The sequence below is a fragment of the Oryx dammah genome, unplaced genomic scaffold (assembly GCF_014754425.2).
Source record: "Oryx dammah isolate SB20612 unplaced genomic scaffold, SCBI_Odam_1.1 HiC_scaffold_25, whole genome shotgun sequence".
Classification (NCBI taxonomy): Eukaryota; Metazoa; Chordata; class Mammalia; order Artiodactyla; family Bovidae; genus Oryx; species Oryx dammah.
Window position 1 is genome coordinate 19,066,381 of NW_024070209.1, and position 17,722 is coordinate 19,084,102.

The following is a 17,722-nucleotide window of genomic DNA, read 5'->3' on the forward strand; positions in this document are numbered from 1 at the left end:
TTTTGGAATAAGACACTTTACAAAAGACTCTGTAAGAAAAAGGAGAAAAAGGTATGTACCTTGATTATCATTAAACACACTCAGGGCTGGAGCAACCTCAGTTGTATTCCACAACCGGAGAGTGCCATCTGCTGAACAGGACAACAAACGCTGGTGTGCTGCACTGTAGGCCAAGCCCCAGACTGCATCCGTGTGACCCAAGAGAGGGCCTCTTAAGACAGAAGGATCTACGACAACAGCAAGAATGCAGGGGAAAAGCACAAATCATAAAGGTACTGAGAGAGTCCAATGGAAAGTAGAGGATACAAACAGAAAGTATAAAATATACTTCCTAGTTTTTATTATTATTTTGAAATGTACCAAGAACAGGCCTGGAAACAATGCAAATACAGGGTTTAAAATGTCTAAATTAAAATTTTAAAGTACATATTTTTCTCCTTAAAAAATCAGCCATTTCTTTCTTCCTCCCTTTTTTTCTTCCCATTTGTCTTTTTTTTTTTTTTTTTAAAGCATGTTAACACAAACCATTAGGATTTAATCTACTTGCAGAGAAACCACAACTCACATTCCCTAAGGAAGTGATGTCCTTCAGCACCTAGCACACACCCTTCAGGTCACTTGTGCTATGATGGTATGACTACCATCATAGCTCTTGGGAGCAACAGGCCTCTGACATTCTTAATGGACATAAACTGAGACCTACAGAAATCCCCAAATTCTCAAACAAGACATATGGATGATATGCATGTGGCGAGGGAGAGGGGGAGGACCCAGGAAGGAGCATTTCATGATAAAAGCCAAATTGGAAATTTTACTTATTAACCCTCACAATGACTCTAGAAGTTGTACTTTCAAGATAGTTCAGAGATGTTAAATTTAAAATGTCACTGGTGTTATTCGTTCTATATCCTCTTTAGTTACACCATAAAATACTTATTGAAGATACACTGTGTATTTGGCACTATGCTAGATGCAGGGGTCATGCAGATGATTAGACACAATACCAGCCCTGTCTTCAAAAAGTAATGTGGTTTAAGTACAATAACAGTGGCAGGTACCAGTTACTAAAGAGTGACTGGACGCTTCTTGGAAAGAATGACACCTATACTGTATAGATGTTGGCCTGTCAAAGGGCAGAGGGAAGGCACTCCTGGCAAATGAGGCAGCTCCTACAAACTCACAGAAGGAAAAATAGAATGCTATGTCAGGACATTTATAAGAAATTCAGTATTACTGGACTGTGAAATTTGAGGCAAGAAGTGGATGAGATGAGAGTGGTCAGTTTACGGTGGGATGCCTATGACATACTCAGGAAATTACCCTAAAGCAACAGAGAAACACTGAAAGGTTTCCCAGAAGCAGCATTGTGAAGCAAGTATTTAATATGGTAACTCTGATCACAGTGTAGAAGAGATTGGAAAGAAACAAGACAAAGGCAAGTGGACTGTTTCAGAAGATGGGAGAGTGAAGATGAAAATCAAAGTGAGGACAGTGATAAAAGGGGCAGAAAAGGAGTAAATTCAAGAAATATTTAGGGGATATTAACAAAAAGGTATAGTAATTAATAAGTGATAGATAGTAAAATAGTATAAAGAATCAAGGATAACTCTTCGGTTTCTAGTTTGGATAAGTTTGGTAGTGCTGCCACCTGATAAAGAATATACAAAGAATATTTGAAAATGGACTTCCCTAATAAGTCTAGCGGTTAGGACTTGGTGCTCTCACTGCCAGGGCCACAGGTTCAATCCCTGGTTGGGGAACTAAGATTCCCCCAAGCTGTATGCTGTGACCAAAAATAATTAAGAATATATGGAAGAAGGAAAAGTGCTTGTAGGGATTTATGGACAATAAGACAGCCATTTTAAAATGCTGTATAGGTAGCCTCAGGCTTAAAAAAGAGATTGATTAGTCAACAATATATAAAACCACAAAGTGGATTCAGTCTACCAAAGAATATGCGTACAATGCAAAAAATGAGTTAGGGTCTACTGCTACTGCTAAGTCACTTCAGTCGTGTCCGACTCTGTGCGACCCCATAGATGGCAGCCTACCAGGCTCCCCCATCCCTGGGATTCTCCAGACAAGAACACTGGAGTGGATTGCCATTTCCTTCTCCAATGCATGAAAGTGAAAAGTGAAAGGGAAGTCGCTCAGTCATGTCTGACTCTTCGCAATCCCATGGACTGCAGCCTACCAGGCTCCTCTGTCCATGGGATTTTCCAGGCAAGAGTACTGGAGTGGGATGCCATCGCCTTCTCCGGAGTTAGGGTCTAGCCTCAAAAAATGTCAGTATTTCTAGGTGAGAAAATAAAAGGAGTTTATGACGCATAGGGAATAGAAACTGTCATAGAGTTGTGTCAAAAAAGCCTATAGTGAAAAGATTTCAAAAAGGATAGAGCAATCCACAGTTTCAGATAGCCAGTACATCAAGTAAAATAAGAATTGTAAAATATCCTTTGGATCAGCCAGTTAGACATTTATTGATACTTTTTTGTATTTAATTGGCATAGCCACAAGACAGAATGAAGAGGAATTATGTAAGTGAAAGACATGGAATCAGTAACTAATAATTGTGTTTTCTAGACCAAAGAGACATGGGAAGGAAGAGAGGCTAGAAAGATGGTAATAATGACCCTATATGAGAGACAGCAAAAAAGACACAGATGTATAGAACAGACTTTTGGACTCTGTGGGAGAAGGTGAGGGTGGGATGATTTGAGAGAATAGCATTGAAACATGTATATTATCATATATGAAACAGATCACCAGTCCAGGTTCGATGCATGACACAGGGTGCTCAGGGCTGGTGCACTGGGATGACCCTGAGGGGTGGGATGGGGAGGGAGGTGGGTTCAGGATGGGGGACACATGTACACCCATGGCTGATTCATATCAATGTATGGCAAAACCCACCGCAATATTATAAAGTAATTAGCCTCCAATTTAAATAAATTAAAGAAAAAAAAAAAAAGAACCAGAGAGGGAAATGGAGTCACAAAAGGCTTCTTCTTGCCCAGAATGGGAGAAACTTGAATTTACTATATGCTCAGGGGATGGAAAGAGAGCAAAAAGGGTAAGGCTTCAGATGAGTGCAAAAGAGAGAGGCAGCAATAAAGAAAGACAGTGCAGTCTCAAAGGAAACAAGAGAAAGAGGTCAACAGCGAAAGGGAAAGGGTTGGCTTGGGACAGAATGAGGTCAACTAATCTCTGAAAGAGGGATAAAGGAAGTGACAAAAAGTATGAAACAGATAAATCCAGAAAAGAACTGCAGCAGGAGAGAGGGTGTTATCTTTCACAAAATATATGTTAAATGATTACTAAATAAATGTTGGGAGAATATTTTAGTTACTGAATTTTTTATCTTTACTTAGGTTTAGTGGTGAAATTAATCTAAAATGGTAATAAAAATAAACTATGGTTTCATGACAAATATGACACTTCATACCACTCTAGAATTTATGGAGAATTTAAAGAGAAAATCAAAATAACTGAGAGAATTCATGATAATATCTAGTGATAGATCATACATACAGTTTTTTGATTCATGATGCTGTTTCCAAATCTAAAGGGTACTTCTTAATTTTTAAAAGTCTTTTAAATATTTTGGTGTTATACACTTTGAAAATCACTAGCCTCTACACTCTGTAATAATTGATCAAGACGATGATGCCAACATTCATTTTCCTTCAAAATTATTTGTCAAGAGTAGTGAGAAAGTATGATTACAGATTAACAATAATGTGTCAAGTACTGTACACATGCCTACAAATGAAGAAAACAACTGTCAATCAAGCCAGCATTTTCAACCAGTAAGACCTGGGGGTGGGAACTCTTTTCGCAGGAAAAATACATTATTTTCCCTCTTTTTTAAGCATTATATATATATCAAATTGATTCCCAAATACGGAAACCCTTTTTAACAAAATAAATTTATTTTCAAAAACATCTCATTTTATCCATAGATATGCAATACAAAATGCATAAAAAGAAACTATGTTATTCCTTCGTATTTTAGGGGAGTCGCATACCATAGGAGTCATAGGGATCGATGTTGGGGTTGGTGGTGTTCCAGCTCTGGATCAGTCCATCAGTACCACCACTGTAGCACTGCTCACCATTGCTACTCATCACCACACAAAGCACGGGACCTCTGGGAGAAAAAACCAATTTCCATCCTCAAAAAATCTATTTGATATTAGAATGAGTTAGAAATAAGAATGCTTAGTTTTTCAAATGGCTTTCTCTTTTTCTATTTTGTACAACAACAACAAAAAAAACCTGCCAAAGCACTATCCATTTTTCTTCCTCTGCTAAACCAGTGGTTAGTGATCTATGGCCTATGGGTCAAATCCAACCAGTGAACTGTTTTTGTACAATCCTAAAGCACTTGCAGGTTTTACCTTTTTAAAATGTTATAATACAAAACTAAACTAAAAGCAAGAATATACAACATTAAATATGCAGCCTGAAAAGCATTTACTATCTGACCCTTTTTAAATATAAAACGTATGCCAACCTCTGGGCTAAATCGAGTGAACAGGTACATTTCTTAAACTTAAATGGAAACAGGAAAAGCATGAAATGTGACCACAATTTTTTAAATGTCTCAGGTATTTTTACCAGGTTATCTTTAAGGAAAAAAAGATCAGGATTTCTAATAGTTAAACTTAACTTCCTCAACTTCATTTTAAGAGAGAGATATATACATCATCTGAACATCATGCAAATAATACCTGATTTCAGCAAGGATCCCTATTTGGTAGTGATATACTTGTCGCTAACATTACATTATCTGCCACTTTCTTTTACATTTACAAAAAAAAAAAAAAAAAAGCTACCAAATACAAAAAAAAAACCCACATACAACAAATACATACATGAAAGAAAATAAGATACTAATCAGGATGATTTACAATGATGTTGATTTAACACAAAGAAAAAGCACACACTTACTTATGAGCTCTGAATGTATAGATAGGCTCCACATCAAGAGACGTGCTCCTAAATCAGAGAGAAAGGAGGATGTTTTTATCATTCTAAAAGTCAGTAGTAAACAGTATGACTGAATGTATGTCATAAAAATGCCCCTAGAAATATCAACACTATGGTAATATACAATTCTCAACCCCAGGACACAATAAAGCTTACTTAACATCAATCACATATTTCTGTGGCTTTAAGAAACAAAATTCTTTACTAACTGTTACAGCACTTTTAGCACTGTCCTAATCTATTTGATTAAAGGGAGAGAGAGCCTCACTCGGGAAGAAAACACAAGGGTTTTGAAGAGATAAATTTCTGGATTTAATTTCCAGTTCTGTATCTAATTGGCTAACTTTAGGCAAATTATTTAATCTTTTGAAACTTTAGATTCCTCTGTTTAATAGAAAAATAGGGATAACAGCAAATATTTACAAGATTAAATGAGATTCTTCAAGGTAAAACAGCCGAGGACAGAACCATACAGAACAGAATTTCAATCAAAGGTACTTTAATTTCCTCGCATTTCCATAAAGATTAACATGTCTGTCCTTAATACCTGCAGAAACTGTCCACCTTAGATTTGGACATCAGAACAGATTATTCATTACTCAGAACACTGAGTGTATGAGTACTCTACATGGCTAATACTGGCCATACTGAGAACAGAAACTGGATTTAAAGTTGGATTGTATTACAGATTTTTTTTTAATAGGCATATGATAGCTCTCCTCATTTCCAAAGTTTTAAGTTCAAAGGTAAACAAAGGCTATTGTTACTTGCTTGTGAAGGTGTTATTGCTAAGCTACCACCAGCAAGAAATTTCAATATATTTCAAAGTTATAGTCAAGAATATATGATGAGATACTCACATTCTCTCATCTAATATGATGCCCACTGTAAACTAAAGAACTTTAAGAACAAAAGGCACAGTTTGTAACCAGGAAATACCTTTTCTCTGTTAAAGACACCTCATCTACATGAAGATTCACTTGGTTTTAGCAAGATCCAGTTGAGCTGTCTGATGAACGTCTAGGTGTGACAGCTGGAATGTCACTGATTGTTTTCAAATTGGGCAGGAGATATTCTCTGTCAGTAGTAAAACTTCCATCCTCTCCTCCATTTGATGTTCATTTCTACTCTTTAATAAAAAGAGGTATCTATCACTGTAGAAGGGCCCTTGCTGGTAGATGCTGGGTTCTGGACCATGTAATCCAAGGAAGAAAGAGAAAGTACCAAGTGGGATCAGGACTAGCTTGGTGACTGATAAAAGGGGTTTATACCAATTCATGTCTGTCCGTGCTTATAGAGGAACCAAGGGGCCAAGGTAAGTATTAGCAGATAAGTGAGAGCAGCAACAGTGCCCTTCAGTCTAGACATTTTGGTCAAGATCAAAAGAAAAGATCAAAGAGAGGTCTCTTGCCCCCACCTGCTCCAGCATAAGGCCAAACCTAGTAAACAAAGGGGAAGGATTGGGGTTGGGGTTTGACGATTTTAAACATGACTATGCCTGCTTACAACAACAGATACCTCCAGTGCAGACAAAGGGTTCCCGAAATGTAAGTTATTTAAAACACCAAATAAAGATTATAATCAGCATTCACAAACCATTTCTCCCTAAGGGTCAGTTTTTCACCCTAAAATAGCTTATGAAAGCAAAAACACCCTAAATTACATGACATGGTAAGGAAAAAAATTAGAAGAGATATTTGAGGAATTTAACAGCAAATAATAAAGTAAGGCTTTCTCTGCTGAAAAAATATTAATTAAATTATTCAAATACGGTTAAAGTAGAATATTCTCACTTTTTGGCTGGGGCTGTTTTCTGCAAATTCCACATTTTTAACGTGTGATCCTCTGATGCTGTTATCAAAACAGGCTCAGTGGGGTGGAAAGCGAGGGCTCTAATGCCATCAAAGTGACTTCTTAATGTAAACTTGGGGTTCCATGTCTTCCTCAATGCATCTTTATTATTTGCTATCTATTAAAGAAAAAAAAGATACCAATATACTTAGTTCAGAATGGGGAAAAAAACTGTATTTCAGCATTAATTCTTACTGTTTCATCATTAAACTACCATTATTTTGCAAGTTTCAAAATAATATAATTTTTAAGCAGATAACCAAATCAATAGGCAAAATTAGCAATATGTCAACAATGGTTTTCTTTGAAGAAATATCAATGCTATAATAAGAAAATACATAATTCAGTATAGAAGGAGGATCAAATAACTTAGTAACAAAAAACAAAATTTCACTAGGATGCTTTTTAAAAAGAAAAGTGATTTAAACCTGAATTACAGAATATAAAGCAATTTTGGGTAAGAGTTGAAAACTAAATTATCTTTAAACATGTTAACATTATAGAATATGATACTTCCAAATTTTCAATGGTTTCAGAAAATTGGTAATGAAGTTTATATACTGATAACAAAATGTTAAAACTGGAAGAGACAATCAGATATTACAAACATAATTATATATTTATTATGTTCCTTTTCTCCACAGAGGGCTTCCCTGGTAGCTCAGATGGTAAAGAATCTGCCTGCAACATGGGAGATCTGGGTTCGATCCCTGGGTTGGGAAGATGCCCTGGAGAAGGGAACAGCAACCTACTCCAGTATTCTTGCCTGGAAAATCCCCATGGACAGAGGAGCCTGGTAGATTACGGTCCATGGGGTCACAAAGAGTCGGACTCAACTGAGTCACTTTCACTTTCTCCACAGAATCTCAATCTCAATAACGGAAAAAATAATGCACTGTTTTTTCATTCCAACTAATAGAAAAGCTAAAGAGGATAGTGTTTGACTTTACACAAGCACCATGGATGAACTTCACACTCTAAGGCTAACAATCATGGTAGATTTAAGCAAGTATTTGTAATATATTAGAGAATATGTTACCATACTCACAGTTACAAAAATTATCAATGATACAACAACTGATATTCTATGCAGCATTCATTATTTTCTACATTGTTCAAAAGACTTAAAAAGCATTAACTCACTTAATCCTCACAACTCTATGATGTAGGAATTAACACTATACTCACTTTATAGACTAGTCATTTTAGGGAAAGAGAAGTTAAGTGACTTGCCATCTAGTAAATGGAGGAGTCAGGATTCAAAAATCAAGCAATCTGGTTTCAGAGGCTATACTATTAAACTGTAATTTAGAACCCAGACATTTAAAAATCTGCAGAGAAATCTGGACAGGACATGTCACAACTGGGGCAATGCATGCGTGCTAAGTTGTTCCAGTTGTGTCTGATTATTTGCGACTCAATGAACCACAGCCCACTAGGTTCTCTGTCCATAGGGTTCTCCAGGCAAGAATACTTGAGTGGGTTGCCACGCCCTCCTCCAGGGGATCTTCCGGACCCAGGGATCAAACCCAGGTCTCTTTTGTCTCCTGCACTGGCAGGCAGGTTCTTTACCACTAGCGCCACCTGGGAAGCAATGAGTGAAAACAAAACACATTATGCAAGGAACTACTCTAAGAGTGGGGCTGATTATTTTGAGGGCAGGCAGGGCTGGCAGGAAGGTTAGGATGACAAGGGCAACCAAGCTGACCTCTTTTATTCTTATTAAAGAGCTGAAAGGTTTCATATGGAAGAGTACTTAAATTCCTCTGATTATCCTGATGTGGCAGGCAGCCACTAAGTTCCCAATCAGCCACACCTGTTTTTACCTTTGGGTAGTCCCCTTCCCTGGTAGCTCCGATGGTAAAGAACCTCCCTGGAACGTGGGAGACACAGGTTCATTCCCTGGAGAAGGAAATGGACACCCACTCCAGTATACTTGCCCAGAGCATCCCATGGATAGAGAAGCCTGGCAGGCTATAGTCCATGGGGTCATAAAGGGTTGGACACAACTGAGCAACTAACACTTTCACACTTCCACATTATAGGGATGCTCTGGGATCAACAGCATACAGCAGAAGTTGGAACAAACTACTTCCAAAATTAGGTTATAAAACCTTTCATCTTGAGTGTTTCTGCTCCCTGTCTTTTCAGGTGCACTCACATTGGGAAAAGCCAGCTGCTCTGTTGAGGAGCCCACAGAGAGGTCCATGTGGTGAGGAAGTGGTTCCCAGACAACAGTCGGCAAGAAACCAAGGCCTTCAAACAACTACATGAGTGAGCCTGGAAGCAGATTTTCCCCAAGTCAAGTCTAGGTAAGACTGCAGCCCTTGTCAATGTCTTGATTACAACCATACAAACAGCCAAAGTCACATAATTAAGCTGTCCCCAGACTGCTGATCCATGGAAGCTGTGAGATATAAATGTTTGTTCTTTTAAGCTGTTAAATGTGGTACAAGTTGTTATGCAGCAACAGATTGCTAATATGCTTAATAAAACTAGGAACTACTTTTAGAAACCGAGACAGACTAACACTAAGTTTTCTAACAATTAAGAGTTATGAAAAAAGGATGAGCTTTCTCCAGAGAGAGGACTGAATTCCTTTATGTATTAGACAAACTCTTTGCAGGAACAAAGCATCTAATAGGAATTTCTGCTTCTGGTCATGATGGACCAGATCATTAGGACCAACTGTGTACTGAGGACAAGTAGAATAGCAAACCTAAGAATAAAAAAATCTGGAACTAACAAAATCGTGGGAAAAAAACTAGGATCCAGGTGAAGACAGAGGCCTATGGAAGTGAGCCTGGTATCTGGAACTGTTTTCCCCAGTGAGTGTTTACTGACTGCAGAAGAGATGGCTGAGAGGTTGAGTTGTGTTTCTGATGACTTTGCAATGCAGAGAGATATAGATTGATGTCCAGGGCCTGCCAAGAAAGTAGGGCTTAGTAGACTATCTGGCTTTAGGTTTTGATTTCCGAAGGCTGTATCCTACACATAAGAGTGAACTAAAAGAACAAAAGCCCTTCAAAGAATGTAGATCAGCTTTAGATCATCTCAAAAACTAAAAATGAAGCAGGTGATCCAGATTTCTAGTGGTTACAGACGTCTGAGAGAAGAAAATGAAAATATACTCTTTGTGAAAAGATATAAACAGGCCTGAAATTATTTCTAGAGATAATTTTTCAAATATAGCTATTTGGACATAGTACAAAATAGCCATACCCATATGAGATACAACGGCATAAATGAAAACAAACAGAAATAACACATAATTTGTAACAGAACTACTACTGAGTCTCTGATTCAAAACTTAAAGCAATCATGCTTACTATGTTCAAGAAGATAAAAGACTGAAAAGTCTGGAAGAAATCTGTAAATGATTTTTAAAAAGTAACCCTAGAATCAAAGATATAAGATCTCATTAAATGAGTTTAATTACAGATTACATATAATGGAAGAGAGAATTAGCTAACTGGAAGATGAGTTATTAAAAAAATCTAGACTGAAATACAGGAAAACAAAAGATGGAAATCACAGAAGAAAGGGGATCAGAAACAGAGAATATAGAAAGAGGATCTAACACTATAACAACAGTTGTAGAAGAAGAAAAGAGGGAGGGAGAGAGGTGTAAAAGCAGTATCTAAAGAGAATGGCTGAGAACATTATAGAACTCAAGGAAACATATTAAGCCAAGAAGGTCTAAGAATTTCATGAAGGTTAAATTAAAAAAAAAAAAAAACAACTAAATCTTTTATGACAAGGCATAGAGAAATATCAGTCACAGGAAAAACTGTCCACTACTGAATAACCAAAAACAGAAATGACAGCTGATTTTAAGAGAAAACAAAAAAATGAAATATATTTAAAGCACTAAAAAAAAGTATGAAAGAAACCAATACAATTTTTGTAAATATCCTTCAATCAAAACCAATACAGAATTGTAAAGTAAAATAAAATAAATAAATAAATAAATAAAATAAAATAAAAATAAATAAAGAAAACAAAAAGCACTAAAAATTTTTTGCAAAGTGAAATTCGAAATCAGAAATAATAGCCTACTCAGGCAAAAAAAAAAAAAAAAGACAAGCAAAGACAATTCAAGAAAATCAGAAACTAAGAGAGTTAGGCACCAATAGATCTTCATTAAACAGATATATTGTATTCTTAGAGTAAAAGAAAAATGAATCCAGATGGGCAGTCAGATATGTAGGGGAGAATGGAAAAAGACAAGACAGTTAATGTAAAACAGATAATTCTGACTACTGAGTGTATAAAACGGAAGCTAGTAGAAGATTAATGTACACAGAAATAAAATATATAACAAGAATGACATACATTGGGTGGGAGTTTTTCAAATAAAGTGTTCTAAAGATCCTTGTATATAAAATTTGATAAGAATGTGTGCAGTAATTTAAAAAGTAATGAATGAAAGAGTGCATAAAAGTTTCAAATAATGGAGAGGGATGAATGATAAAAAATAATCAATCCCAATTTAGGCAAAAATAGAAAAACACAGAATAGGCGGCACAAAAGATGGCAGGATTAAGTACAAATATTATTATTTTAAAAAGAAATGGACTAAAAGCTTTCTAATTTTAAAAGGCTGTCAAAGGTTAAAAAATAAAAATCAGCTAAATGGTGTTTTTAAAAGACATAAATTATAAGGACATAAAAACACTGAAAACAGAATTTTTTTTTTTCCCAAAATCTGTATCACATATGTGGAGAATGGAGTACAAGGAGCCTGTTTAGATTAGGTTATTGTGGTAGATCCAGGTGAAGAAAAATGGACTAGGAGGGGAAGAAAAAAGATGTACTATATGGATTTCAGTTGTTGGAGGTAGAACCCAAAAGACTTACTAAAGGGCTTAGCATAGAGGGAGAGAGTTTTTGATCTAAGGGAAGAGGAGTGAGTGGTGAGGTTCTTCTTTGAAATACTTCCAAGGTTCACTTAGGGATCCATGCTAAATCCTCTATGTGGCTGCAGCTACATTGTATTCCCCAATGAAGACGATGAAGTATAAAACTAAAAGGATTTTAATGAAGAGATAAGATAGGCTGTAAATACTTTATGAAATAAGCAACTGTTTTTCTGATACTTGATGACAATGAACAATTATAAAAGAACTGTGTTTGAAATTAACTAAATAGATGTGTGCATAAAGGTATAAAGATTCCAATTTTGGTCCAAATCACTGATAGGTCAGCCTTAGCATCTGGAAAGTATCTTGCATACACCTTGTCTAACAACAGCTAAAACTAGTTCTCAGCTGTTGTCTTATTGACAATGTATTAAATAAGCAAGACAAATGTTGCCATTAGGCAGGCATGAATTTCAACTAATCACTGGTACCTTAAAACATAAGACAAACCCAATCTTGGTGATAGAAAAAGGAATTCTTTCCCTTATCTAAAACCAATGAATAAGCTCTACTGACTTACAGATTTAGGTAAAACCTGTAATTTTAATCTGCATGATGTGAAAAGTATGGTTTATTTTTATAATATGCTCATATTTTCAAAGTTTGTGATTAAAACTGAAACGAATTCCACACTTGTGAAGAAGTCTCACTATTGTCACCTTTTTCTATAAAATGAACTTTCTATTTAAAAAAAAATAAATTAAAACAACAAAAACAAAACTGCTCACATCATAAGTTAATGAATCTGCTTCATTGGCCACTGTAAGGCCTGCCAATTCTCCCAGTCCCAGTTCACTTTCGAGCGCTTCATCTGCTCCCATGATGAATGACTTCCCAGAAGAAGGAGGAAACGTCAGTGCTTCCACTGAAGGGAGAAGACAAAAGAAACATTTTAAAAAAACACTTCTAAATAGTCAACAATTAACTTCCTAAGGGTATATCTACATTTGATTATTTATAAATGCTTTCAAACACAGTAAAATTCACTATGCAGAAAATCCTGAAGAAGTGCTTGCTCTTTTCCATATTTTAACCATTTAAAGGTATCATCTAATTAGAAAAGTACAACATGAAACAAATCCTTTCTTTTTCACTATAGAAAAAAAATTTATAAATGTATAAAAGAAAGTAATTTTCCTCATTTGATATTTCATGCTAATTACCCAAGTGATTTCTATCAATTATTAAAATATGTATAGTAAGTGGTTTAATTTTTAATTAATTTATTTTAATTGGAGGATAATTACTTTACAATATTGTGATGATTTTTGCCATACATCGACATGAATCAGCCATGGGTAAACATGTGTTCCCTCATCCTGAACCCCCCTCCCAATACCCTCCCCACCCCATCCCTCTAGGTTGTCCCGGAGCACTGGCTTTGGGTGCTCTGCTTCATGCGTTGAACTTGCACTGGTCATCTATTTTACATGAGGTAATTACTTTGCCGACTAAGATCCATCTAGTCAAGGCTATGGTTTTTCCAGTAGTCATGTATGGATGTGAGAGTTGGACTGTGAATAAGGCTGAGCACTGAAGAATTGATGCTTTTGAACTGTGGTGTTGGAGAAGACTCCTGAGAGTCCCTTGGACTGCAAGGAGATCCAACCAGTCCGTTCTGAAGATCAGCCCTGGGATTTCTTTGGAAGGAATGATGCTAAAGCTGAAACTCCAGGACTTTGGCCATCTCATGCGAAGAGTTGACTCATTGGAAAAGACTCTGATGCTGGGAGGGATTGTGGGCAGGAGGAGAAGGGGACAACAGAGGACAAGATGGCTGGATGGTATCACCGACTCGATGAACCTGAGTCTGAGTGAACTCCGGGAGTTGGTGATGGACAGGGAGGCCTGACGTGCTGTGATTCATGGGGTCGCAAAGAGTCGGACACGACTGAGCGACTGAACTGAACTGAATGTACATTAAAACATGTAGAGTGATTTTGAACATTGCTGGCTGCATTCAAAATAAAATTGGTTAATTCTATAACCTAAATAATATGGAGAAATCTCAAATGAAAATGGGTCATAACTGTATTAGTAAAAAGTGCCTATATAAGGCAAAGCTAATATGTGTTGTCAGAACTCAAGACTACCTCTGGAGAAGAGGGAAGGGGCCGTGTTTGAAGGCAGCACCATCAGGACTTCTATGCCCTGGTAACTTTTTCTGCTTCCTGACCTAGGCAGTGGTGACATGACTGGTTTTGCTTTGAGATAACTCACTGAGCTCATCCCTATGACTAAGTAGTTTACTGTAGGTATATCATATTTCATTTAAAAATACTCATTTCAAAGAAGCTTTTTATTAAAGTGTCTACTGGAAGACTTTTTATAAATGCAAATCATTCTGACAAGCCATCAGACATCATTCTTTTAAGTAGTTTTCTCAAGGTAGTGACTTTATTGATGACAAACATTTATGAATTGATTAGATGAACTTAGTAGTTTAACTTTGGCTGCTAAAGAAATTAGTTAACTTTTTTTAAAGAAACAAGTCAACTGTACTAATCAATGTATGCAGAGAATAGATTTAGGAGATGTTTTTCAGTTTCACATTCAATAATATAATTTTAGATTCAATCATAAATATTGAAGAAATGAAAAGAACAGCTATGAACTTTTAAAAATACTAGTGGCAGGAACTCTACTCAAAATTGTTACAAGAACAAAATAGAGTATAAATTGATAAGACATTTTCAAACCACCATACAATAAAGCTGCAATAATAAAAATGGGTTTTACACAAACATACCGCATATCTTATAAGGGGTTTGAACACCTCTAAACATTTACTAATAAACAGCAGGAATGGTTTCATTTAGAACAGCAATTTTCATGCCAGAATTTCAACGAAATGATTCACATGAGACTAGGAGGTTAGAGCTTCAGCCAGGTGTTCTTTTGTTTTCATGTCTAATATTGCCAGAAAACTCAGTTCAGACATGAAGTAAAAATGGCTCTCCCCCACGCCCCGCCAAAAACTAAGATTTGTGATTTGGTCATTCACATTGTGTGGGCTAATTTAACTAACTGTTCTAGGAATGGCCAAGTAAAATCTGAAAACAAAGTCAGGCAATCAACCACTGCTTCCACACATACCAGTGGCTAAGCCAGCAGACCTAAGGGCCAAAGAGAGAGCTCCAATGGGCACACCAGTAACTGACTGCTCTCTAAGAGTCCTCAGAACTTTCGATTAGAGGCCGCATTTCTATTAATAACTAAATATTACAGGCTCTAATCAGCTTTTACAAAATAATTTAAATATGCCTCAAGTGCAGCACTCACTGCCTTCTGAATAACTATAATAAAAATGTAGTAATAAACTTACATAGCACACACAAGCTATGGAAACTTCTTCTGAAACTGGACTGCAGACTCAAAAGCATCAGTCACAGGTAATTAAATCTACAACATATTTCTTAAGTGTCTTTTCTACTTGTGAAAATTCTGTACTGTGGGAGCAGACGGAGGACCAATACTACAGATCATAAGTTAGACATTCAACACTTCTGTTCTAAAGGTTCTAATTTTTTTTTTAAATTAGGGGCATTTTCTGTGGTTTATACATTCTTTTCTGCATATATGTCATTTAGGACATATTCTGCTCTATTATTGTAACTGAGTTACATGGCAGAAACCAACAAACACTGTAAACCAATTATCTTTCAATTAAGAAAAAGAATTCTGTAAGATGAAATTTCTGATAAAACTCTTTTGAGATTATTAGAATAAGAGAAAAACTAACTTTCCTTCTTATCCAGACCTGATCTTAGAATAAAGGAAGCTGATTAAAATTCTCACATCTATAGTATTAGCTGAATGAATCTCCTAGTGAGTAACAAACATACCTGTTGAGGCCCCATGATTCACATCTTAATTTAAAAGATACATACCTACATCAAATAAATTGTTCATCTAGAATGTAAAGGTATCATGTGTGGTTCTTCATTATTTAATGTATGGAAAACAAATTCCCAGTATACTATAATTAATACTAATAAATTAGCCATGCAATGATCAAACAATTTATTGAAAAAGTATTCCAAACACAAAATCTATCCATCAAGGGCCTGTCAATTTACATTTCTCTAAAACACAACCAAATTTAAAACCAAGAAAGAATAATAATACATGTTTCCTCTGTGACTTTGGTGGTTTTATTCAATAAATAATAATTTGAAGAGACATATCCACCACAAATAATTATAATATTTAAATTCAAGGCAATTTTTAAAAATTTCAAAATATATTAATCATGAAGATTAATTTCATGTTACTCATGACTTTCAGCTAATGTAAATATATATTTTAAAATCAACTGCCACATATAAGCACTTTATACATTTCTAAATAGGAATATCAGAACTTCTATCTAAGAGATGGAAAACTGCATTTATGTAACACAAGATTATACTATAAAAAACTGGGAATAATCTAAATATCCAAAAGGGGAATGGTTAAGTATCAAGTCTAAAATAGAATATTTAATTTAAAATGTTAAATCTTAAAATTATGATCATGAATTTATGATTTTATATATATAAATATAACTGAATTCTTCTACATGGTGACTATAACTTTGTAAAAAGTATATGCACATAGACAAGGACTGAAGGAGAACAAGGAAATGTGACTAGACTTTCAGGTGCTTTTTTTCTCTTTTTGTCAATGATAAATTGCTTAAACATATGAAAACATTTATGTGAGTCTCAAAGTAAACATTTACTAACTATGTATATACTCAGTTTTCTCATTGTTGGGATGGTATTAGAACTATGTGTATGCACATCAACTACATGGCTTCTGTGAAGCTGTTGGGGGATGTTCTAAACTACAATTTAGACTTGGTTTTAAGTTTATGCATCCTTTTTCAAGTCTTAAAGACTATAGTTATAATCAAACCCCCTTGAACATAAGAAAGCCTGCAATGTGGAGAACTACATATATAGTTTAAACGTCTGTAGAATGAAATTCTCTTAGAGAGCCCTCTCTACTAACTGAATGTAGGTAAGTACATCCATGTGCTTTCTGTGCTCTAGTGTGTCACGAGTACTTGCCTTCATCTGCCCTATTTATTTCATGTTCAGGAAGCCTGGAGCTGCTGGGTCTGGAGGGTGAACCCACAGATGGCTGCAAGGAGGGAAGTTCATCAACATCTCTCAAATTAGCAAGCATATCTTGTAGTTTTGACCTATTGGGCCCTAGTCCCGAAAAGGGAGGGAGAGAACAAAAAAGAGAAAACAGAATTATCCAACTGCATCAAAATAGTGCCATAAACCTTATTCACATCTGCCAATATTCACCTTTAAAACTACCACACTATTTTATACTAAAGAGTAATCTATTTTCTAAGTTCTCAAGACTTTTAAAAAGGTATATTACTCTTGAAAAATTATGTTTTACATATATTTTTTAAATTAAGCTAATGGAATAAAATGTCATTATTTGCATGAAAAAATGTTCTTGTGCAACTTGGATCATTAAAAATAGTATTATTCTAGAATCCTTGTATACAACTCTAAACACAGATACCACAGACTGTGAAGCTACTGTGTACTAAATTAAACAAGCACATTCTTTTCTGTTTGTTTAAATTAAGCTGCATTCACTGCTTTACATCCTAAAAATATGGTACCCAAGGTTAAGTCTCACACCCTACCAATTACTTACCTGTACTTTGATGCTTCATTCTCCCATATCCCTGTTTTGACTGTTTTATATAGGATAGAGGCTGAAACAGATCTTCTGTTGTTTTTCCTGTTATAAGTTTAATTAAGAATGGGAAAATCTTACCCATAGTCCATTATGGCTTTTTCCTATTTTTAAGCAATTTTAACTATTGCCTAGAAATATATTCTAAGATAGTGTGATTAGAGAACACAATTTGACTGAAAATATCTCTACTAGCCCATATTATAAAGACACAACCTCTTCCAATGAGAAACAGCTAAATTTAAAAA

At 35.5% G+C, this 17,722-nt stretch overlaps 1 protein-coding gene across 1 annotated transcript in view; it reads right to left on the reverse strand.

The window, feature by feature from the left end:
• STRN (striatin) overlaps positions 1-17,722 on the reverse strand; it is a 105,527-nt gene that overhangs the window by 15,750 nt on the left and 72,055 nt on the right. Inside the window, exons 9-14 of the mRNA XM_040224631.1 lie at positions 16,820-16,963; positions 12,494-12,630; positions 6,786-6,961; positions 4,954-5,001; positions 4,029-4,150; positions 60-227 (exon numbers count right to left, since the gene is read on the reverse strand). Coding sequence (XP_040080565.1) covers positions 60-227; positions 4,029-4,150; positions 4,954-5,001; positions 6,786-6,961; positions 12,494-12,630; positions 16,820-16,963 — 795 coding nt within the window. The remainder of the gene's footprint in view (positions 1-59; positions 228-4,028; positions 4,151-4,953; positions 5,002-6,785; positions 6,962-12,493; positions 12,631-16,819; positions 16,964-17,722) is intronic.